Genomic DNA, 24,553 nt, shown 5'->3' with positions numbered 1-24,553 from the left:
GAAAGGGCCTTTGAAAGGGCCTTTGTACGGTCTTATGAACTTTCGGCATTCTCCAACAGAACGATGTCACCTTCCTTGATTTCGTCTCCATGCCGTCGTTTATCGTATTGTTGTTGCATTTGAACTCGTTGGGTCGTCAAGGTTTATCTGGCTACTTCCTCAGCCAGCCGCAACCGAGCTCGTAGTCCATCCAAATGAACCAGCGGAGTCGTTGCCACTTCATGATCTGGAGAAATGAGATCGGCGGGTAGGCGCAGTTCGTGTCCTGTAAGTAGAAAGTGAAGGTATACCCCCGTGCTGTCATGCCGGCTTGCGTTGTACGAAGCCACCACCGCCGACAGTGCTTCGTCCCATTGTTTATTATCGCGTTGGATGTAATGGCGGAGCATTGTTATGATGGTGCGGTTGTTGCGTTCGACTCTCCCATTGCTTGCGGAGTGATGTGGCGTCGTTCGGGTCTTTTTACAACCCATCAACCTCACCAGTTCTGCAAATAATTTGCTTTCGAAATTCCCCCCTTGATCGGAGTGAATTACCTCAGGTACCCCAGGTACCGTTAGCCACCTGTGAAACAAAATACTCGCTGTTTCATGTGCGATTTGATGCCGCATAGGCCACGCTCTGGCATATTTTGTGAATAAATCACAAGCGACTAGGATATACTGGTATCCTGTCCTGGTTAACGGAAGTGGACCAAGCACATCAATCTCAACGCGTTGCATCGGTCGCATTTCTTGTGATGGAACTAACGGTGCTCGGGTGGTAGTGGTTGGTTTCTTATTTCGTTGACAGTGTTCGCATTTACGGCAATAAGCCTCTGTCTCTTTATTCCATTTTAGCCAGTAAAAACGCTGTGACAGTTTGCTCAAGGTTTTAGCCATTCCCAAGTGTCCCCCGCCGTGTACCTGGCACGCGGACAGCACTTCGCTGCGCATGGCAAAGGGTACCAACGCTTTCTGTACATCGTTTAAACCTGGCACCGCACCAGGGTCAGTAATGAATAGCACCCCACCGTGACATGATAGCCCCTCGAAAAGGCTCCATAAGTGTTTTGTCTCTGCCGACAGGCGTTTGACGTGGCGAAAAGACGGCCTTATACCCTGTTGCACCCATTTCACTACAGGACGCAAACTTAAGTCCCCATACTGCGCTTCTGCTACATGGGTGGACTCATATACCCGTGCTTCGCCTTTAAATCAAGTGCAAGTACCTCTTCCTCTTCCAATGACTCGTCCTCACGAACTGCGTAAGGGAATCCGTCATCTTCCGGTTGCCTCCGGCTGAGCGCGTCTGCGTTTGTGTGCTTCTTTCCGGGCCGGTGTTGAAGATCAAAATTGTAACTAGCCAGGTGTTCAACCCATCGAGCACATTGTCCATAGAGTTCCCTGGATCTCCACAGCCAGCGAAGGGATGAATGGTCTGTGCGCAACAAAAATTTCGATCCGAGCAAATAACTGCGATACAACTTAGTCGCAAATATGACGGCCAGCAATTCCTTGCGGGTCGTGGAATAATGCTTTTCAGCTTTGCTCAATGATATACTGCCGTAAGCGATCACATGCTCCTTACCGTCAATTTCCTGACCGAGAACACAACTTACGGCTGTGTCCGAGGCATCGGTGTCCAACACGAAGGGTCGGATAAAGTTGGGATACTGTAGGACTGGAGCTGTTGTCAGAATTCTTTTCAGGCTGGCGAACGCCTGCTGGCAACTGTCCGTCCAGACAAAACGACGTCCCATTTCTGTCAATTTGTGTAAGGGGGAGGCAATACGAGCGTAATCTTTAACAAACTTTCTGTAATACGATGTAAGACCCACAAATTGACGCACCTGTTTTACAGATTTTGGTACTGGCCAATCTTTAACTGATCGTACCTTATCGGGGTCGCATCGTATTCCATGTTTTGACACTACGTGGCCAAGGAATCGCACTTCATCTTTGAACAGGTCGCACTTCGTGGGCTTTAGTGTAAGTCCAGCCGACTCTAGGCGTGAAAGAACATCTTCAAGACGTTGCATGTGTTCGTTGAAATTTCTACCATAAACAATCACATCGTCTAAGTATGCGAGTGTTCCTTGCCACTCTATACCCTGCAGCACAATACGCATTAGGTGTTGGAAGCTTGCCGCTGAGTTGCATAATCCCATAGGCATCACGGTGAATTCAAACAAACCCATGTGGCTGGCAAAGGCTGTCTTCTCTCTTGATTGTTCGTCCATTGGGATCTGCCAGTAGCCAGATTTCAGATCAAGGGTGGAAAAGAAACGTGACCCAGACATTTCATCCAGGCTATCATCAACCCGGGGAATATAGGGTAACTGTTTTTTTTGGTTGTTTCGTTTACTTGTCGATAGTCAGACTTCTTTTTCACCAGAACAATCGAACTTGACCATGGCGAGGTTGAAGGTCTCACGAGTCCTTGGCTTCGCATTTCGTTGATGATCTTCTCAACCTCCTTTCATGATGGATGGACATTCTTCGAGGATGTTGACGGATCGGTGCCGCATCCCCGGTGTCGATCGAATGTCGAACAAGATCAGTCCGGCCTAGGTCAAAGTTACATGTCGAAAATGCTTTTTGATGGCGACGAAGAAGTTTTAAAACATCCTCCCTCTGGGTTGCTGACAACCCATCTCCGATACTCACGCCTTGGTGAATGCATTCCCAACTTTCTTCATTGGTCGGTGTTTGTGCATAGGAGATATTGCAAACTTTCTCTGTAGGTTGCACACTGCTATCTTCAACAACAACACACCATTCCGATAATGGACATGCAACGTTGCCGAAAGCGTGTACTGGAATCGCGACAGCAACCCTAGTTGCTGATGGTACTAGGATTGGGTCATCGCTAAAATTGGCTATATGTATGTTTACCTCATTTTTCCGCACAGTTGAAGCACAGTTCGCTGTACAGAGTCCAATCTTTTCTGTAAACCCCGGTCTTCGCGCAATATACACTTCAAAGTCGGAGATGTCTTCTCCGCGGACGTCAAGGTGGTAACGACATGTGATCCACACCTCCGACATTGGAGGGACTTCTGTGGCGTCGGTCACATAAATATCTCTGGTACGTTGTACGAAAGACGACGAGAGTAATGGCACCTTAGCACGGCCCGCTGTCAACAAATTTTGGTCGTAACACACACTGCAGCGGTTCTTCTGCAGAAAATCCAATCCCAAAATTAAATGGTGAGTGACGTCCGACGCGACATATAAACACATGGGAACATCTAGCCCTTCCAGTTTAACATTTACAGTAATTTTCCCAATAACTGAAACCAAACTATACCGTTAACTCCAGCGGGGAGATTTTGAGGCGATCATTGTTCAACGTCTCTAAACACTTTTGGCTAATCAAAGAGACACTTGCACCAGTATCAACTAAAGCACATACCGGCTCCGAAGCGATAGAAATGTTGACAAACCGGACTAATCGGGGTTTGGTGGGACTCTCGCTCGTGTTCTGATTATTGGTAGGATTCGAGGTTTTGGGTTCGGTGTCCTTGTATCCAAAACATACACTTGCTTTTGCCTCTTGGGTCACAGGGGTACCAGGTCTTTTATTGAAATTTCTGCGAGGCGTAAAACTGGTATGAAAGCCGCGCTTACCTTGCATTGTGCAAAATCTTTGCAAGTGTCCTGGTTTACCACAGGCGAAACAGCGTCGATCCAACCTGTCTGCCATCTGATGTGGTGTTGGTTTCCCCAATCGCTGCACCTTGCGGCGTACAAGCTCAATGTCCTTCTGGAGCGCGGTCACAGTTTTTTGGAATTCTTGAACGTCGACGTTTGCATCCTTTTCCGGTTGTTTTGATTCTGATGGACCTTGAACGTCACGACGACACACGCCTAAAACCTGGGACATTTCCGGTACATGCGTGGACAAGACCATCTGAGCGGCCGTCAAAAAGTCCCGTTTATATTCCAACCGTTGCGGCAGGGATCTGGCCATGTGCTGGTCCAACATGCCAACAAAAAGTAATGAATATAAAACCTCATTTTTAACAGTCTCCTCCGTAGGATAAGCCTTGTCGCCAAGAGCTTTCAAAGCATACACAAAGTCCTTAATGCTTTCCTGTGGCAACTGCCGCCGGCCAAACAACATCGCGCGTGTTTCATGGAGGCGCGAGTGGTCAGAACCTTGCTTTAGGGCGCGGCTAATTAACTCATCGTACTTCAGTTGAAAAACATTATTGTCGTTTCCCTCAACTAACCAGCGGAGGTCATCATCAATTGATGTCAAAAAAAGATGACGTTTCACTTCCTCACAAGCTTTCACACTCTCACAGTACGATTCAAATAAGGAAACAAACTGGCCAACATCTTGTCCCGGTACAAAGCGCGGTGGCGATAAAAAAAATCAAATTAAAAGACATACAACAAAGTTCTCTGAAAGCCGTGTGACCCCTTATAAGCGACAGCAGAGTCCTGGCGTGCTCGCCAAATGTAACCGAAATTAGCTTGTCTTCCTAACTTGGTTAACGCCTAGGCCACTCTGCACTAACGGCCTATCGCAGAGGCCTGGAGTCACACGACCAAGGTGGCTATTTTTGTATTAAAATAGAAAAACGCTAATAGGTATAAAAGAATAAAACGATAAAAGCGCGAATAAAACAACGTTTGTTCTAAGACTGGCACAAAATACACATTCCACTACGACTAGCGTTCATCGACAATTACCACATAAGATCTCCCACCTAAAACAGTGTTTACCACACGCCACCACCAGAGAACTGTCTGGCTTTTCGCTCATTATTTCTCTCGCCAGCGCTTGACCAATCATTTCTGCCCGCGTTTGCCACGCAAGCATGATCGCTCGGGCATATTAAAACGAGTGAAATTGCAAAATAATTACAAATATATTACATAGGTGAGTGTGAAAGCAAAGAAAAACACATGAGTTAAAGTGAGGTGAAAGTCAAGTTCATCAAACTACATTCGTATACTTTTGCTAGAAGTTACAATATGTTAGAAATACTATGACGAGGTTGTTAAGGCAGCAAAAGTGACTTGTATTGCTTGTGCTACGTTTTCCTTTGCACTTTTCTTATTCTTGGCTTGCACATAGTTTTGTACAAGACATTTTGTTTACGTAAAGGTAAAATAATATGCTGAGAAACTTACTGTTTTGTTGAGGGGCGAACGATTATTTCATGACACTTGCTGGTCATTTTCTACTGAAATATTAAATGTTGTTTCTTGTACACAAAAACGACCTTCTCTTTAATGTGTAAGTAGATCTAATACTCAACTTGCAGAATCCAACCAACAGATCCATACTAGCAGCACATGGGCACTGACCTTTGCTGTACAATACTGCCGTGTAATGATTAGGTTTGCAATATCAAATGAAAATCGGGAAAGCCAAATAGACACTGCCTTGTTATTGTGTTGTACAGGGGGTGGATTGTTCATTAATTCACAATCTCTTATCATTGCCAGAGGAGCTTGTCATTTATTGAACATTATGTCCGGCGACGTCAGCAACATGCTTTTTAAAGGGTATGCATGGTATTTTCTGATAATGTAATGCTATGCAGTGTACTGGAACGTTTACTTGCGCTGTGTGCTCTGTATTAAGTTAGGTAAAACACCTATTCAGTTAAATCCGTACAAATCTTTTGACCGCGACCAATTACAGAAGGGACTTGAACCTCATCTGAATCAGAGATTTAGTTTCTTGCACACCACAAATGTGACCAATTATTGCTTATATTTACAAACGCTCGTGGGTTATCAAGATATGTGGTCAAAACGTTAACATGCTTAATGATTTGCAACGAAATGAGATTCAGGAGAAAAGGAAATGCAGAAGGATTTTGTGAAACAAAGTACAGGCAAAACAAAAATTTTTTTAGTACTTTGTATCTCCAAAAGTCTCTTTTAACATAATGGAAAAAATTGAAAGCGTTGATGAGGTTTTTACAATGGGGTTCACGTATTTGCGTTGTTATAAAATATGACTTAGCACATAAACAACGCTTTTCCTTGTTTTTGTATGTACACATTGTCATTATGCACTCCCTAAACATTATTCGCATTTGATTTTCATTTTCGAAGCTTTAATTCCCCCCCAGCGGCGTTTCCAATAATACCAACTCATGGTGACCCAAGGACTGGAGGAAGTTCTTGACCAAAGACCGTTGAGCCGGACGTGGGAACAGTGGCCGTGCCACCAAGCTCCACCGTGATCCAATGCACAATGGTCGGTGGCTCGTCTGCAAATTTCAACAGGTTACTAACAATTCACACATCTCTGTCTCAAAATTAATTGACTACAACCGCTCCCGCAAAGGAACAGCAATATTTTGCGTTTGAAAAAATTTAATGTGTTTCTTTTTATGCTTAAAACTTTCCACCAAAAAATATGTTGTTTAGATTGCTTGTTTAGCCTAGTCCGCAACAATATAGTATTGGCCAGTCAATATTAGCCTAAACTTTTATTTATTATATAGACCTACATATCATTGTCACTGTCGCGGGTGGAAAACTTCATTCCGTTAATGCTTTGGTGGTCAGCCGGCGTCAAGTCATTTGTGATATTTCCAGAAAACCCAGATATAGTTATCAGATAGGAGCTTTCCTCATCACCAATGCTAAAAGTGCTAAAAACAAAAGTATTTGTTTGAAAGATAAGTCGTCCTTTCTAAACAATACAAGCCAGGTACTTTTAAAACGCATACAAACTTTTTACAACATTCGTCAATAACGATGTAAAGTTACCACAAACGCCTTGACAAACCGACCTACTATCAAGGAAGCAATGACCACTCTACGTTTTAACATGTTAAGATGATAGTCTTACTTGTACTCGGCAAAACCTTGGTCACCGGAAAAATCCTCGAGATCGACACGAAGGCGACATCTAGCGGAAGGCCTGGTGATTTGATGAAGTTTCTCCAGACCTGATGAAAAAGTTTGCGTGAAATTAAAAAAGTAAAATGGCCACAAGATATCCATGTACATCCGAAATACGGATATGACTGTGTTTTATTGTTGATGTGACCGATTTGTTCTGCAATATTTCGATGTTAACTGGTTAGAACTTCCGATAAATGCTAAGGGGGCTTCTAGCTGGCGAAAATTTGTCGACAAAAGCAGCTCGTTTTCATGCTACAGCCAAAGCATGCCGATGTCGTTGGTATGCCCTTGGCTTGTTGCCAGAGCAGGTGACTTTCAATGACCTCTACCCAGCACGCGTTCTTGGGCCACAACGATTGCTGCGAAATTATTTGTGGCTTGATAAAAAAATAACAACTTAAAAGAAACTAAAAAACTTAACCACGCGGACTTTGGAATCAATCACTTTCTCCTTAGAGGTTAGTAAGGTAACATTTGCATGCATTTTTGATCAATACGACACAAAACTGCACATTTCGAGAAAAACCAGTAAGTTGTGTTGTTTTAAAATTGAACTTATTTTGGTATTTAAGTTACTACTCAAAGGTGACTTTGAAAAAATTTTTGTTGGAATACAAACCCATCCAAAATTCTGTTGAAAGATCCCCAAACCCGTTCTTGTAATCCACCCAATTCCTATCAAAACTCACAGATCCATCATAACGACGCTGGAACACCTGGTATAAAAATACGTAAAATACAGGTAAGTGCTGATGACCACGAATAGGTTTACTTTTGAAACACCGAACAACTTGTGCATAACTAGCAATTGGGTGTTTAGATTGAGTCATGCGCAGACAGGTATAACTTCTCGCGTAGTTAGCAAAACTGATGAACTACCGCAAATGGAGTTTACTATACCTGCCACCCATCGTCGCAATAGACACGTTCTCCAGACCTAACAAGTTGAGGACCTCGAAATAAAGAACTTGCACAAGATTCGGAATGACCAAACTGGATTAGGTTTTCAAGCCCTGTAAAAAGGAATTGATGCAAAGGATATATTTTTTGAACGAAATAAATTCACGTACTTTATAAACCGTAGTAATGCAGGATAATTATCGTGAAAGGACAAAAAACCAAAACACTCAACTGCTTGAAGATTCGTTAAATTTTGTTTGCAGTAGATCCACTTTGTTCGTCAGATCTGCAGATAAATTTAGCTTATAAATATTAGTTGTAGGATCGGAGTGAAATCATTAGTTGGCGATTTTAGATATCGTGTTGATATCACTAGATTTAGTGGCCCATCCAGCTTGGCCGTCAAGTCAGGAAAACTTGTGCATTTTAGGCATTTACCGATAACTATCAATCCACACAAAACACTCGCAAGTTATTTCAAACTATTCCGGGCTGACAGTTACAGTTTTGGTTAAAACAAAATTACCGGTAATAAGTCTCATCAAATCGTCTTTGCCAGCCACAGGTCCTTGGTCTCCCTTTTCACCTCGGTGACCTCGAGGTCCACGTGGTCCTATTTCTCCTACTCCACCAGTGACTCCAGGTTCACCTTTTATGCCGCTTATCTGAACATCTGGACCTTGATTTCCTTCGTTCCACACAACTCTACACTCTTGTTGTTGTTGGTGAGTTATGCCAAGACGGCCGACCAACAAAACACCAAAAAGAATCAATTTCATGATTTATTCCTCACCAAATTATCTAAAATTTGTTCACGTAGTTAGCTTGCATGACTCGTAGTTCTACAAATATTTATTCTATGAAAGATCTCGGTACAGCTTACATGCGTGAAATTCTGTTGATATATTCAGGGTGTTCATTACACGAACTAGGCAATCTAGGACGCAAAACCCTAAAAGGCCTTCATTTGTAACTTTTTCAAATCGTTTCCTTTGGTATGTTTTTGATTTTTCTATTGAAGTTTGCCTCTGTTGCAAAATAACCTTGCTCACTAAATGTAGACACACTAAATTCTACCATGGTTTTCCGAAGTAACATGAGTTGGTCGATTGTTCCTTGGATGATCGAATATAGTTCATGAGACTTACTTATCAGTCCAAACCAACCATGTTTTACGAATAAACATGCTTAAAACAATTTCATTCCAATAGAGAATATTAAGATTTCTAAACCAAACCCTGTGAGATGATTTAAAAAGGACAAATGTCCCAAATGTTTGCCAACCATTTCCCTGCAACTCGTGAATTCTCAGTGGTTTGCTCAACTTACAGTGCTATTAAAATATAATGACATCTAACTTTAGAAAGCTGCAGTTTGTCAACAAGCCAGATCATGTTTTAAGTAAGAAATAAGTAATTTGTTTTGGCAATGAGGCCTCGGGCGATTAATTTAATCCCGAGAGCTATTTTTTGGACAGTTTTTCCTCTGAGTGTTTGTGTGCGTTACAAACACTAGACTAACATCTGCCAGAGGCGTACGTGACAAACATTGCATTGCAAAACTGAAGCAATGGCGACGAACACTAGGCTGACATGTGCCAGAAGCGTACGTGACAAACATTTCATTGCAAAACTGAAGCAATGGCGACAAATACTAGGCTGGCATGTGCCAGAAACAAAAACGACAAACAAATAGATTGGCATGTGCCAGGAGCGCACGTGACAAACATTGCATTGCAAAACTGAAGCAATGGCGACGAATACTAGGCTGGCATGTGCCAGAGGCGTACGTGACAAACATTGCATTGCAAAACTGAAGCAATGGCGACGAATACTAGGCTGGCATGTGCCAGAGGCGCACGTGACAAACATTGCATTGCAAAATTGAAGCAATGGCGACAAATACTAGGCTGGCATGTGCCAGAGGCGTACGTGACAAACATTGCATTGCTAAACTGAAGCAATGGCGACAAACACTAGGCTGGCATGTGCCAGAAACAAAAACGACAAACAAATGGATTGGCATGTGCCAGGAGCGTACGTGACAAACATTAAATTGCAAGCCTGAAGCAATGGCGACGAACACTAGGCTGGCATGTGCCAGAAGCGTACGTGACAAAGCGAGGATCTTTTGTCTCCAAAATTTCCACCCCGCACGATTCCGCATTTACCAGTAAACACATCTGCAAGCCAACAGGCAAAAGTAATCACGAAGTTTATCACCGCTCCAGCACAGTATTTTTGCCGATTTGTTCCATAATGTCATTTTTTTTAAGAAAACACCTGTCATGTACTCGTAATACGGTAAGTGGCATATTGAAATAGCAAAGATGCTGAAATACGGGTATATGCAATATTATATTATAATGGTGATGAACAACCACATGGGATGTTACAAACTGCTACACAAGCGCTTAACCAACCACAGTTTCAGTTCAAACCGAATCGTCGTCAACCGGTTGTCTGTTGACACAACAAACCTGGATTAAAAGTATGTGCCGAATTGCATTCCAACACCAAGATTTTGGCAACGATCGTGTTTCTGGTTTGTCATAAATACGAGTCGGGTGCAACAGCAAACAAAAGGCGAAACTACCTCATTGCCATGCATTGAAACCAATGTCTCTCTCATGCCGGACAGTTTATACGTGCAACAGAGAACACGTATGCACAACACAGCGTAGGTAGTGAATTTTGTTGCAGTTTTCAGTACAAAGAAGACGTTATCGACTGTAGCCTTGTGATAAAACCCAAGAGAAATGTATTCTGCAAAAAGTGGGGAGTAATCTGCGAGTAGTAAGTGATCCAAGTAAATGTAAGGCAAGTTGGCTCACACTCGGTCAGGACGACAATTTTTACATTGACCAAATCCCACGTTCCGCAGTTAGATTGTTAAGAAGTCATATATTCAGCAACGTTTAATTACTTGCGCAACTGTCCGGTTTTCATCAGCAATCTCCTGTGTGTAAAATTATGCAAAGTTTACGTTTAATGTTGGACTATTTGTAAGATTTCCATCGTACCGGGCGATCTCCGAAACCAGTGAAAATATTTCGATCCAACGATAAAACAGGGGGGGTTATAGGGAACAACAATTATTATCAAGCAACAAGCCGGAGATGCTTTCCAGAACCATAAACCGTTACTGAACGTATATGGCAGTTCCGAACCCGTATATCAGTTCAACATCTAGGTCCGCACTGCAGCTCGACACATCGCAAATGATGACGTCGCTGCTGTGCTGTCGATGCTGCTATCACGTGACACGGCTCCTGCTTGTTGCTAGCTAGGGCAAATTTCGGCGATAATAATTAATCAAGTCAAGAAACGAACGTAGCTGAGACAAATGTTCTGTTTCGGACAACTAGTCACAGCCATAATTGAAACTTCATGCAAACTTCCCCCTCTATCCACAACATGAGCAAATTCAATTTGATCTTTGAAAACCTCACACATTCGGATTTACTTTCAAGGTCCATAGCCTATTTCTATAACCTTCTGAATTGTTTGTTAATTTTTCGATTATCTTAATCATTCGACCATGGTTTTAATGTGGATGTCATGGTAGATAATATGAAATCAGGAGTAAGCATAACAGAACGCTTGTTTTGCATATACCCACTTGACACTAAAGTAAATTAGTTCTCAAAGCACTAACTATGATACTAACCGTCAAACAAAATGCATATTTTGGAATAACAGTGACGCAAAAATAACCAACGAGTCATACTATGCATTGCAGCAGTCGCTGTAGGAGTGGCAGGATGTGCTTCGCTGGCCGCATTACCTGCATTCCTCGCATTTGCAGCCGCTGTTGAGTTTTCCACTGTGGCTGTCGTTGCAGGTGGTTCAGTTGCTATGGGTAGCGCAGGTGGTCTAGCGACCTGTGGATTTACAGGTGTCATGACCGAAGTTTTTCCATTCCCTGACAGTGAGAAACCTCCGCATTTAGAGGAATCTAGACCTGATGAGCAACAGCAAAGGTATGGACGAGGGCGTGGATTTAGATGATAGCCATAAAGATGCAGTGGTAAAAGCAAGGTTGATATTGACGATATGCTTCTCTAGCCTAATAAATCAAAAGCATAAATTAAAATCATTGACGTTCTCTAAATTGGCCGTTTTTTGGCATGCTTGCTTTTTATTATTATGTCGCTACAGTTTGTCGTTTATTTTTGTTGTGATTCCTAGCATATGATGTTTTCATTACATAGATATTTCCAGAATTGTAGTACGTTTTGTTTATGTTACTTATGGATTATGTTTGAACTGATAAAACATTTGTTTTTTTCTGAACATACACAAAGTACAAAATATCGTTGCTGTTTGTAGCTGCTGACGTACTGCACAGATAACTTCATAGTTTTATTTAGCTTCAGTCCCACAATTTGGTGTTGGATAAAAATTATCAAGCCGCGGTTGCATCCCGAAAGATTATAAAATAATTTTTAAATGCGTTTAAATGTTACAAATAAATCACCTAGCAGCCTTGGAAGAAAGATGTTGCATTATATAGACTTGCATTTTGGCAAACATCCTGCGGGAACTGATATCGTTGTATCGTTCTTGGATAATTTACGGTTGTTGCGTAAAGACGGTCGTAAATATGGAAGTTTATTTTTATTTTAATCTTTGAACCGAGTTAATTAATGTCATACTGAACATAAATCTTGTTTTTTTGTACTATAGGTCGGAAGTTCGACCGCTGTTGTTAATTTCCTCCTTGTATATTTATAGCTGTCAGTGGTTGTAGCGTCACCTGACGTAACGATTCATTTGTATAATCAGACACAAGGTGTTGATGTTTAACTAACTCAAGGGCATGGGAATGTCTGTCTAAAATTCACCTTTTTATTATTGTTTTGAACACAGTTTTGATAATTATGAAGTTTGCAAGCATACGAATGGTTCTTGGGACAACCAAGCCAATGTTTACGAAAAATATTGACGAAATCACCTTTACTCCACCACACCACTGCTCGACGCTCGCAGGCAACGACAACACGAAACATAGTTTCGACCGAAAAACTCCACAAGTTTTTTCCACAACTACCTTGTTCTGATTACACCAAAGACATCCAGACAACGTCAAATAAGTTTGCTGCAGTTGTTTAAGTTTCGTGCAATTACAAAGGAGATTAATTTATGTGGTCGTTCCTTAATTTATTCATACGAAATATGTCTTTACTAACGCGAAGTATGCAATTCGCTTGTTGGTTGTAAAGCAATCGCTTTATGTGTGTTCGTATTTTACTTACTTATTGGATTCGCCGACAATATAAGCTAACTTTCTTTCATAGAAATCTAATATCCTTTTCATTGAAAAAAGTATTGTGTCGCAACTTATTTTGTTATGCCACATTTATTTACAATTACTGTGATTATGTTAATTCGTTACACACACTACAGAGCGTTCAAACTAACAAAAATTTGCATTAATAACGGTTTGCATCAGGATTACTAAACACAGTAACATTTTGGGACATTACGTAAAACTAACACAGCTTCACAATCAAAAGTTCGCAGAAAAGAAAAAAAATGTCATAAGCTTTCTAAATTTTTCATGAACACGTGCTGTCCTCAAGCACGCAACGTTCGTTTCAAGAAAAATGCGTGCACAGGGAAACTACTGATGCGAAAAAGCATACGATAACAAAATACAGATTTGATTTCCTGGAAATAGACAATATTTTGGGTGTTTTTCAGAAAACAGGAAATCAGTTTGGATTAAGTGTAAAGTCAACGCCTCGAGCAGGATATCACGGCCTTTCCAAAAGTGGCAAAAAAGCATTCCCTGGGCCAGCGCCGCCCACGCAATCACACACAGTTAATTGACCATGTGAAGTGAATGACACAAGCCCAACAGCGCTACATAATCACTGAAACTTAAATGCTGTAAAATACACATACAGACAAAGTCAAACTGTGATTACAAATGATATGCTCAAATATGTTCGTCAAACATACATTATCTCAATGATTATGCATAACTTTTGCACTTTTCATTTCTGCAATTCATTTACTTATATAAGCACAAAACTGCATTAATATGAATCCTCATCGCAGGGGTCAAAACCAATAAGCCTGCCTTTTTGCATTCTCCTGATTTCAGTTTCACTTCCCAAACTGAATTTAGTCAGCTGAGAACATTTTTGAAGCCTAAAACTTTTGTCCTCGTCACTCTTGAAATCTGTTGCTTTGTTGTAGATTTCTTTTGCTTTTTCGGCGTAGTTGCAGATTTGCTTGCGGTATGCCTTTCCTTTACACGTGTACATTTCGGCAAGCAACTGGTGGCATTTTCCAAAAACATTGTAGTCTTCAGCTTTCTTTCCCAGTTTCTCGGTCATATACCCAATGGCTCCCTCTAGCGTGTCTTTTTCTTCCATGCCCTTCAAGGTCGCCTGGATATTTGCCAAAATTAATTTTCCTGACGTAATTCGCACAGTTTTTATGATACAATCTTCAGGGATCTTATCATCTAACTCCTTCATGCTTTTTTCCATGAGCGGGACCGCAAACTTTTTAATGAAGTTGTTTAGATGCTTGTATTCGTGAATCATTGTTTTCACGATTTTTTTGATCTCAGCCATCGAAAGTTCAACATCATCAGCTGTGGAATTTTCCAGTTGTACGGATATGTAATGGAATAAAATCGCTTCATAGAAACACCCCCGGTGCCAAATGCGTCACATCCTGTGTTGAAACATGTTGCAGATTTTCTCGAAAAATCTGTAATAGTTCCGCAGCTATTTCTCCAGCTTCTGGGTATCGTCTTGTTTTAAGTAGGACGGAGTAGTATTTAAGCAAGAACTTTCCGCCCCTTTAATCCCTGCCTATTGCATATCTTTCTTCTAGTGCTTCGAAAAGATCATTGTCTTTAACATCAGTGTGATATGAAAGATCTGTAAAAAAAAATTATGCACTTCAAATTTTGCTTACATAGACTTCTAAATTACAACACTTGGACACGCAACCTTTTTACAGTTTGCTACGATCATGATGTCAGGCAGATGTGTTTGTGAACCATATGATTTTTTTATTCCATTTTGAAGTAGACTGCCACCATACCTGATTCAGAAAACAACTGTTCCAGATCTTGGACATTGGGATTGCTTGGTTTTATTGATTTAGCCTGTCGCCCTTCTGTTGTTTCGTAGCTCCCTGTAATAGATAAAATGCATCATCACGACAAGACTGTTCGTATTCAAAGTTGTCATTGTTACTGGGACTAGCCACTGTCATTGTAAATGGGATTTGTTTGCAATTCATACCTTTGCGCTTGTGTTGTTGAACAGGAAGCCTCTGGAACCACAGAAACAAATTCAATTTCTATACGTTTTACACAACCACCACATATACTTACGTCCTGTTCTAAATCACTTTTTTCCTTTAAAGAACCCGCTTTGTTGGGTTTTGAAAGAAGAGCCTCCGCTTTGTATTTGTTAGTGATCTGCAAAACGACAAAGTTTTTGAACGCTATTTTTTTCAACCGATGAGCTGTGTATGTACTGGTTTGCATATATTGTACAGGCAGGGATATCGGAATACATTTTTTTTGTTTACCTTTAGCAGCTTTTCAGATTTATCAAGAAGATCTTCCCATGTTAATTTTTCCAGCACAGTATATTCGAACGAGAGCAACGTGAAGTTAAAATTTGCAGATGTGTCAAAATGGTCTCGGATTTCCAAATTAACTTTATTTTCAATTTGACCATTAAATAGAGCTCTTATTGCATTTTGACTTGATTGCTCATCTTCACTAAACAATTCAAGAACCTGTAACATACGTCACAGAAACCAGTGTTTGTATTGCGTAATGTTTTGCGTGTGTAACATACGTCACAGAAACCAGTGCTTGTATTGCGTAATGTTTTGCGCGCAGCTTTGCACATGTACTGCATAATCCCACAATGTGACCCAAATCATTGAGCCATCGAATATTCTCGAGTAAAGTGATTCATTCAACATCCTGTTTACCACATAAAATCCTATGCTTATGTCACATCACACCTATGTTCTTGTATTATATTACTTCAAGCGCCTCATGATATCACGTGACATTATTGACCAATCAGCTCTCATAATGGAGAGCGTTAAAAAGCCCTGGTTAGACCGGTAAATTCATTCTAATTCTATTTGATTCTACTTGATTCTATTTGCTGGCATCCTAACAACGTTGTATTGAAAGTTGTAATGTACCGTCGTAATGAAGAAGATAACAGAAATGAATACAATTATTCGGGAAGAGATCTTGGTTCTGGGTGCTTTATAGAACGGGGCAGAAGCAGGTTTAACCATCAAAGAGACTCAATAACCGCTCAGGCCATCGAGACACTGTTAAATATCTCTGAGACCCTTAGAGTTATTTACAATGGTGCCCCGTCTTCGGCAACTCCCTTGAGATCAGAGAGAAGAAGCAGACGTGTTTCACCAGCCAGTACACCAAGATACCCGGCAAACCGACGACGCAGCCCGTACAACTCCAGGCGACCAGCACGCCAAACCAGAAGCCCAGGTGACAATCTGTCTCCAACTTCTCAAATATTTTTTGATCAGGAACTTCAGCTCTATTCCCGGCCGGGCAACCACTCAACCTTGGCCCCCCTCTTGGCAAGCGCACTTAGGCGCCGAAGACAATCATCTGGAAGCAAGGAACCTTCTACACCTCCCCTACGCAACATCAGGACCAAATCACGTTCACCACTTGGACCAGCGGACTCGTTTCCACAACAAGGAAGACGCCCCACTCAACATCTTGGAACCCAACAGCACAGCGAAGGAGATCGGAACAACCCCAGCAATTCTGCCCAACGAGAGGTAGAATACCTTCGACAATAACAAAAACGAATAATTCAAAAACTATAATCGCTCGCACACGCATTTAATTGTTTATTGATAACCGACTTTTTATTGCATGATCATTTTTTTCAATGTGCATATTGTGTTTTACCCTTTAAAAGCCTAATAGCTCCCATAAGACCAAGGTCGCTAGGGAAATTTTATAAACTTACATAGTTTAGCGCCAATTGTTTGTCCGGCATAACGGTCTGTCACTACCAATAGGAAACCATAATAATTACAGACTCCTAACGCAAAAGCCTGTTGTTTTTGGCAATTACAAATTACTGCAAACGCCTGTTGTTTCGGCATTTGCAACCCATTTTCCCCAAGCCAGCATATTGCTCCAGTCGCCATTTTTTATCAACCTTTGTGTTGGGTTTGAACCCAACAAACTTGTAACAACCACGTTGAGTAAATTCATAAAGGAAGCCACTTTTTCGCCCGTAAGTAAGCGCACACGCAGTAAAACAGTAACCCCATTATCCCCAAGCCAAACCGTCGCCATGTCAACAAGCGAAGCAGAAATTCCCTTAGTTTCGCCGCGTAGTGTGTCATCGGAAACAAATCCGTCAAGTCCCCCGGCGCACAATCACGATAACGCCGCAAATGAAGCGCAACTACAGCCGATGGTAAAACAAAATTTCCAGCTCGCCAGATTTTGGCCAAATGCCCAAAGCCATACGCAATACTTCCAATATGCCGACAGACAATTTCAGAAAAAGGCCATGACATCCGATTCTAACAAATTTGATTTTTTGTTGAAAAGTTTTTCGAAAGAGCAAACGTCCCAGTTCCAGAATTTATTTTCGCAGGCCTCTGTAACTGATACGCCGTATACTACCCTTAAGAAGGCAATCATTAAGCAAGCTACCGGATTGGGCGCCCAAATTTGGCAGACGGACATTTCAAACCTTATCCAACTCCCCAACGAATTCCCAAGTGTTTATTTAAATCGTTTGGCAAACGCCTGTGCTGAAAACCCGCATACTAATCCGTTAGCACGAAAATTAGTGTTAAACGAATTTCTGCAACGTATGCCGACAGAAATTCAAATCTTGATTACCGGTAAGTCACAAAATCCTGATACATCGCTAGAAGACATTGGAATTTTAGCAGATCGAATTTCAGATACCAACCCCAATGCGCCAAGCGACCGCACGCAGCCAAACGAAATGCAACGTTTAACAAGTCAACTACAGGAATTGTTAACTACGTTTCAATCTTCAGCGACAGGACAGGGAACGCAAAAACCGCATTATTCAGATCGCCAAAATTCTCAATCTTACAACAGGCAAGCACAACCGTTCAGGCGTAACGCATTTCAGCCACGTAATACAACACCGCAACGCGCGAGCGGAAGCTCTTATCAGCTGTTTCAGCAGCCGCAGCAGTACAGTACGTCACAGCAGCCGAGCAAGCCATTTACGGGATATCCCCCAAATAGACAGCGTTATAACTCAGACTTATGTTTTTATCACGCGCGTTTCGGTCCCCAAATAAATGCACCCCCCCTTGCCAATGGAAAGGCAATAGGCCCAAACAAAGTAACGAAGTTAAGATCAGACGTGAAGCAAAACCCGAACCAATATTCCCGCATATTCCATATATTTATGACAAGTTACATAATTTTTTGCTCTTACTTGACTCAGGTTCTTCAAGCAACCTTCTTCCAATAGACAAAGAAACGCAGATTGTTCATGATAACTTCTTGACGGCAGATGGAACTCCCATACCATGCTATGGTCAGAAGACTTTAACAATTGATATAGGTTTCGGCCCAGTACCAGTTCTATTCAATCTTTGCACAGTTGACAAGCCCATTCTTGGCTACCCGTTTCGCGCAGAACATCAGTTAATCTTAAAACCGGCTCTTGGAACCTTAGAATCAGCAATCACCCACACCAGCGTACCTATAGCAACTTCCACCTCTGTCACTATCTCTAACATGGATATGCTTTCCGACCCACGTTTCCGCAATATTCTAGACCAATACCCAACCCTCGCAGAACCGCCAGATTATAAAGAACCCCCAAAACACCCAATAGTCGCAGAATTGACAACCAATGGGAAAGCTCCAAATTTTCCCGTACGACGCATTCGCCCAGACCTCCTACCAAAGGTCAAAGAGGAAATTAAACGTATGGTTGACAGTAACCTAGCAACCATAGGCAGCTCGAATTATGGATCGCCACTGGTCGTCGTCACCAAGGCAAACGGAAATCTGAGGTTATGTGGGGATTACCGGAAAATTAATGCCATCCTTAAAGCAAATGTATATCCCATTCCACGACTTACTTCCATACAAGACCTACTATATGGTTCAACAGTTTATTCTACCATTGACTTAACCGCAGCTTTCCATAACATCCCGTTAAAGCCAGAAGATAGGCACAAAACTGCAATCAAAACACCAGTGGGCAGCCTAATTTTCAACCGACTTCCCTTTGGGTTAAAAACAGCACCAAGCTACTTCCAGCAATTAGCAGATCTCGTAGTTGCCCCTATCAACCATTTCGTCTTCATGTACTTAGACGACGCACTCATATTTAGCAAAACAGCTGATGAACACGAGAAACATCTCAAACTATTCCTGGACAGATTACAACTCTTTGGCCTCAAAGTCAACCGTGACAAATGTTGTTTCGGACGCAAGGAAGTGACATTCTGTGGTCACAAGGTCACCCCAAACGGTCTTCAGCCCCTGCAATCAAAAATCAAGGCAATTCAAGACTTCGAAGAACCAAAAACCACTAAGCAAATTCGACGCTTTGCTGGAATTTTAAATTTTTATCATTCATTTATCCCCAATCTTAGCAAACACCTTGCACCACTCTATCAACTTCTAAATGGCAATAAGAAAAATGCAGCAATCAAAATGACTGACGAAGCAAGACAAGCATTCTTAAAAGCAAAGGAACCCAAATCAACGCTATATTCCAACACTCAGCTCAAATCAATTGGAACGATATTGCAACGGCACAACAAAAACTCCTTCAAGAAGGCGGAGACCTGACCGAAGGTTTCTTACCTGATTCTATCCAACTTTCTTCTCAAGACGTCCCAAATTCCAACCTCACCCTATGGGGAGACACTGCTGCTCATGGAACCTTTCGCCCACTTATACCTTTTGGTTTTAGGAAACAGATTTTTGATTCCATACACAGGCTAGCTCACCCAGGACCTAAGAAAACTAGTGCTCAGATATGCAGCCGTTACGTTTGGCCACACATGAGAAAGGACATTCAGGTCTGGACAAAAAGCTGCGACCATTGTCAGTTGACTAAAATTAACAGGCATAATAAAACCCCTTTGATGAGTTTTCTGCCCGTATCTGATAAGTTTCTCAGAATTCATGCTGACTTAATTGGCCCTCTACCGCACTCTAATGGTTGTGCATATATTTTTGTTATCATAGACCGGTTCACTCGTTTCCCAGCGGCAGTGCCTTTGCCCAACTGCACAACTCAGACAGTCTTAAACGCGTTTATGCATAATTGGATTGCGTTATACGGCGTTCCAGAATCAATAACCACCGACAGAGGTTCACAATTCACAAGTGAAATGTGGAACAACGCAATGGCCTTCCTAGGTATCCAGCATATCACCACTACTGCGTTTAATCCCAAAAGCAATGGCCTCGTGGAACGATGCAATAAGACAATAAAATTAGCTTTGAAATCTTTAACTAACAACCCCGACTGGTATTACCAGCTCCCACTCGTCCTTTTGTCCATACGCTCAGCGCATAAGGAAACGCTCCAAGCATCACCAAGCGACATGCTGTATGGCAAAGCATTAAGATTACCAGGTCAATTTTTTGGGTTAAACAGCGCCGACAATATCCAAGACCCTTCAACGTTTATTAAGGCCCAGAACGATTATTTCCGGAAATTCACATATACGCCGCCCCGTTTCCCAAAGTCTAGACCCACGTATTTGGATAAACAATTAGCGAATTGCAAAAATGTGTACGTGCGAGTGGACCATCATAAGCCGCCGTTGATACCCGCTTACCAAGGCCCTTATAAGGTTCTGAGTAAAACTAACAAAACGTTTACCATAAGCAAGAACGATAAACCATATGTAGTGTCAATAGACCGCATTAAGGTCGCCACAAGTTTACTAGATATATTAGAAACCCCCAAGAATCTTCCACATAAACCCAGCGTTTCTCCTCCAGATGATTCAAATCATACCCAGACTAACAAAACGAGCAAGGAAGGCGAAGCCTCTACCACAGAAGCAGAACGTAGCGCACCGTTCACAACCACTCGGGTTTCCGGTAAACGCGTTGTCCGCATGCCGCCGCATTTACAAGATTACTCGTTGCAATATTAGCTCCTCACGCCAACCCCCTTTGTACATAATTGTATTATTGACCATGTCAGGAGCACAAACTACCCCATTTATGTCCCTGGGCCACTGCAAAATCAGCACAGGCCAATGCCTTGCCCATTCCCAAGTTTATGTTTGGACCCCGCAAGCAAACATAAATTGCCCTACCCTTACCCCAGTAGCATCCACGACCTTATTGCAACACCTTAATGATAAGCAACAAGCCTATCACCTAGAGATACCATCTCTTCAAATGTCCGTCCACCATTGGAAAAATTGTGAAGCATATAACTGCCTTCACAAGGTCGCAATTTGCACGTACAGTCACCTTGTCCTACAACCAATCCAATGCGATTTAGTCCAGCCCAATTATCAAGCACTATTACGCTCGCCTGCTGAGTCCACCTCGACTGCAATTGGTTTTTACCTAAACGATTTAAATGATCAATTACGATCAAGTTTCCAACACCTGAATGCCGATGTATCCTACCTGGAATGTCAACTGCAATCTTATCTCTCGTTGCTACTTGCAACTAACACGCGCATTAACCTCTCTCTTACTTTATCATTACTCACGGGACAACAGAAAGCAGCCATTACTGGAGAAACTATCACAGAGATAGGCTGCACGTACCGAAATGTACGCCTACTGCGCTCCTTACAATATAACAATGTATTTGCCACACGTCCTTTGTTTACCGAATTAGCCTGGCCAGCTAACTCGAAGCAAACCGTTTGGCAGCTGTACTCTAACGGTGAATTACACTCAAAGGTACAGTTTGTAGAGCACTACCAACCTAATAGGATTTTTCTCTTTAAAATACAAGGAAAAACCTACCGGTTTATTAATTGTACAATGTCCCATGTTGATACGAATATCAACCAATTAACCCCGCAATTGCTTCCTATAAATAAGTCGATTAAGTAAGATAACTTTATCGAAGCTTCCAACATTCTATAGAATGTTCCTATAGGAACCCCTCATTACCCGCTGAGGGATCTAGACTCAATTCTTGCGTCACTGGCACAGACCAAACGGCAGAATGAACGCTTAGACTCGTATTTTGGAGGCAAAAGGACTTCTCCAAAACGTCGGATGTGGCAAACTTTCGCATCCTCAAGCAGCATCCATTCAGTACTTAAACAAAGGTTATTAATGACACTCTCCTTTATAACAGACCCATTTTGGAGCAGTATTTTGGCTATTTTAGTCATTTCATCCTTAATTTGGGGTGTCATATTAACAGGCTTTGCAATTAAGCATGTCTGGCTACGCCTATACCCACGTGTAAGACCAACTATTGCTCATTATATAGCACGGGCTCGGACAAACTTAAATCCCTTTAATAGGAATGCACCAGGTAACGAACCTGAAGCAGCAGTACAAAACGAGGCTGAAAATAATCCCTTGCATGAATTGTACCCTGATTTACAAAATGTAAATGCCCAGCAAGAACCAGCCGCACCTCCCACTGCATAGGCGCATGGCCCTATCCATAAATCTTCTCGCATTGTTATCACCCCCACGACATGGTAATGACCCTTTGTGTATTCGCATGTCATTGCACATTTGTTGTGACTTTTCCTTGTGCACCATTATAACCGAGATTTCTCTATTAATAACATACCAAATTTGCGTATTATATCATATTTTTTCGCACCCACCATTTGCAATTCACTCGTTCAATCGCATTAACAACCTTTTTCATCGCCAACAGCTGATGTTATATTCATCACCTGCAAATCTGGGGGGAAGTATTTGTAACATACGTCACAGAAACCAGTGTTTGTATTGCGTAATGATTTGCGTGTGTAACATACGTCACAGAAACCAGTGCTTGTATTGCGTAGTGTTTTGCGCGCAACTTTGCACATGTACTGCATAATCCCACAATGTGACCCAAATCATTGAGCCATCGAATATTCTCGAGTAAAGTGATTCATTCAACATCCTGTTTACCACATAAAATGTTCTCCTATGCTTATGTCACATCACACCTATGTTCTTGTATTATATTACTTCAAGCGCCTCATGATATCACGTGACATTATTGACCAATCAGCTCTCATAATGGAGAGCGTTAAAAAGCCCTGGTTAGACCGGTAAATTCATTCTAATTCTATTTGATTCTACTTGATTCTATTTGCTGGCATACTAACAACGTTGTATTGAAAGTTGTAATGTACCGTCGTAATGAAGAAGATAACAGAAATGAATACAATTATTCGGGAAGAGATCTTGGTTCTGGGTGCTTTATAGAACGGGGCAGAAGTAGGTTTAACCATCCAAGAGACTCAATAACCGCTCAGGCCATCGAGACACTGTTAAATATCTTTGAGACCCTTAGAGTTATTTACAAACCAAACTTCCGCTATTTGCTTACAATTTAAAAAAATATATTTCAACGCTGTCAATGCAGGAATGGCTTTGATGATATCAGCTACTGCTGTAACAATGGTGCTGACGCCTTCCCCAAATCCTAAGAAACTTGCAGTTGTTCCTGTAGCTTTAATTTCAATCTTGCCACGGTGGTTTATTTTGGAAAATGTTGATGAGGCTCCCTCTGTGGCTTCACACTTCGATTCATTTCGGTGAACACTGAGCAACACTCCCGAATCCTGCCACACAAGGGTTTTTGCTTTAAATGTGAAGTTAGTTTGTGCTACTACTACATTGCTAATGGGGATTCTTCGTAAAGATGAAACATTCAAAAGTAATTTTTGTTATAATCTATGGATTGAGTGTGTGCGGAAAAAACTTTTGAATTAAAAACGCGCATTGGTATAATTTATTTACTTTTGGGATTAGATGTTATTTCTATACCTGTTTTTCCGATGTTGTTTTGCTCCTGTTGTAATACTCATCGAGCGACATTGAAAAATCATTCAAGAATTTTTCCAGCTTAACAGATACGGAATCCACGTCATATCCTTGTTCAATGATAAGTTTGTTGATATTTTCTTCAGTTTGTTTTACATCAGCGAAGATGGGAGAAAGATCCAAGGCTTTTGTGTCGATGATTTCCACAACAACAGTTGAGTGATCATGTTCAACAACATAACAACTCGAATGTGGATATAACTCCTCAAATGACTGAAGAAGACACGGAAAAACCTTTATGATCTCAAATTCTTCTTTTGATTGTGATTTGCTTTCTTCATCATCCTCAGTTGAACACCGTTTTAAATCAATCTTGATGTTTACTAAGTTTACAGATATATCTTTGGGAGCCATGACTATGTCCAAGTAACAATATCTGGATGTAATGAGCGACTGTTGTTTCTCAACGAACAGAAATGTGTCGTTACGCTGTAGCAGTTCTAACGCCAACGCTTCTCTTTTTTTAACGAATGCTCCAATCCTCGTTCTACCTCAACGAACAAAACGATCACGCGCTCAAAGAAAAAAAAAGGAAAAACGACAGCGCGAAACTTTAGTTTCGCCTGGAAAATATTTGTTCGCAACTTTGCGCGGTATACAGCAAATTCAAACAACGTTTAACCACATTTTCGTCCTGCAAACCGGAAATATACTGTTTTGCGCTATTTTCGATCGCTTCTGGCGGGAGAATAAAATTGTGGTTATGGTTATACCAATCGCTTATAAATTGACGA

General features: G+C 41.6%; 2 protein-coding genes across 2 annotated transcripts; both read right to left on the bottom strand.

The window, feature by feature from the left end:
- Positions 1–5,735: 5,735 nt before the first annotated feature.
- On the bottom strand, positions 5,736–8,556 carry LOC145903525 (ryncolin-1-like). The gene is made up of 7 exons (XM_082991610.1): positions 8,290–8,556; positions 7,996–8,049; positions 7,764–7,876; positions 7,483–7,579; positions 6,808–6,907; positions 6,464–6,607; positions 5,736–6,220 (listed from the first exon to the last, which is right to left on the bottom strand). The coding sequence occupies exons 1-7, from the start codon at positions 8,540–8,542 to the stop codon at positions 6,034–6,036; spliced, it is 948 nt and encodes a 315-aa protein (XP_082847736.1). The 5' UTR covers positions 8,543–8,556; the 3' UTR covers positions 5,736–6,033.
- Positions 8,557–22,937: 14,381 nt separating this feature from the next.
- On the bottom strand, positions 22,938–24,553 carry LOC145903472 (uncharacterized). Its single transcript, XM_082991551.1, has 2 exons — positions 23,763–24,553; positions 22,938–23,557 (listed from the first exon to the last, which is right to left on the bottom strand). Exons 1-2 carry the CDS (start codon positions 24,171–24,173, stop codon positions 23,264–23,266), a joined length of 705 nt encoding a protein of 234 aa, XP_082847677.1. The 5' UTR covers positions 24,174–24,553; the 3' UTR covers positions 22,938–23,263.

This window comes from Ascidia mentula, chromosome 5, assembly GCF_947561715.1.
Source record: "Ascidia mentula chromosome 5, kaAscMent1.1, whole genome shotgun sequence".
NCBI lineage: Eukaryota > Metazoa > Chordata > Ascidiacea > Phlebobranchia > Ascidiidae > Ascidia > Ascidia mentula.
Note: the sequence above shows the minus strand (reverse complement) of the source record. Positions and strands in the feature narration are given on the sequence as shown.

Coding starts and splice junctions, on each gene's coding strand:
- LOC145903525 (XM_082991610.1), bottom strand. CDS start 8,542: ATGAAATTGATTCTTTTTGGTGTTTTGTTGGTCGGCCGTCTTGGCATA. Junction 7,580..7,763: donor ATTGCGACGATGGGTGGCAG/GTATAGTAAACT, acceptor TTTTTATACCAG/GTGTTCCAGCGTCGTTATGA. Junction 6,221..6,463: donor CGCGACAGTGACAATGATAT/GTAGGTCTATAT, acceptor TGAAATTTGCAG/ACGAGCCACCGACCATTGTG.
- LOC145903472 (XM_082991551.1), bottom strand. CDS start 24,173: ATGGCTCCCAAAGATATATCTGTAAACTTAGTAAACATCAAGATTGAT. Junction 23,558..23,762: donor AAACAACATCGGAAAAACAG/GTATAGAAATAA, acceptor CTTGTGTGGCAG/GATTCGGGAGTGTTGCTCAG.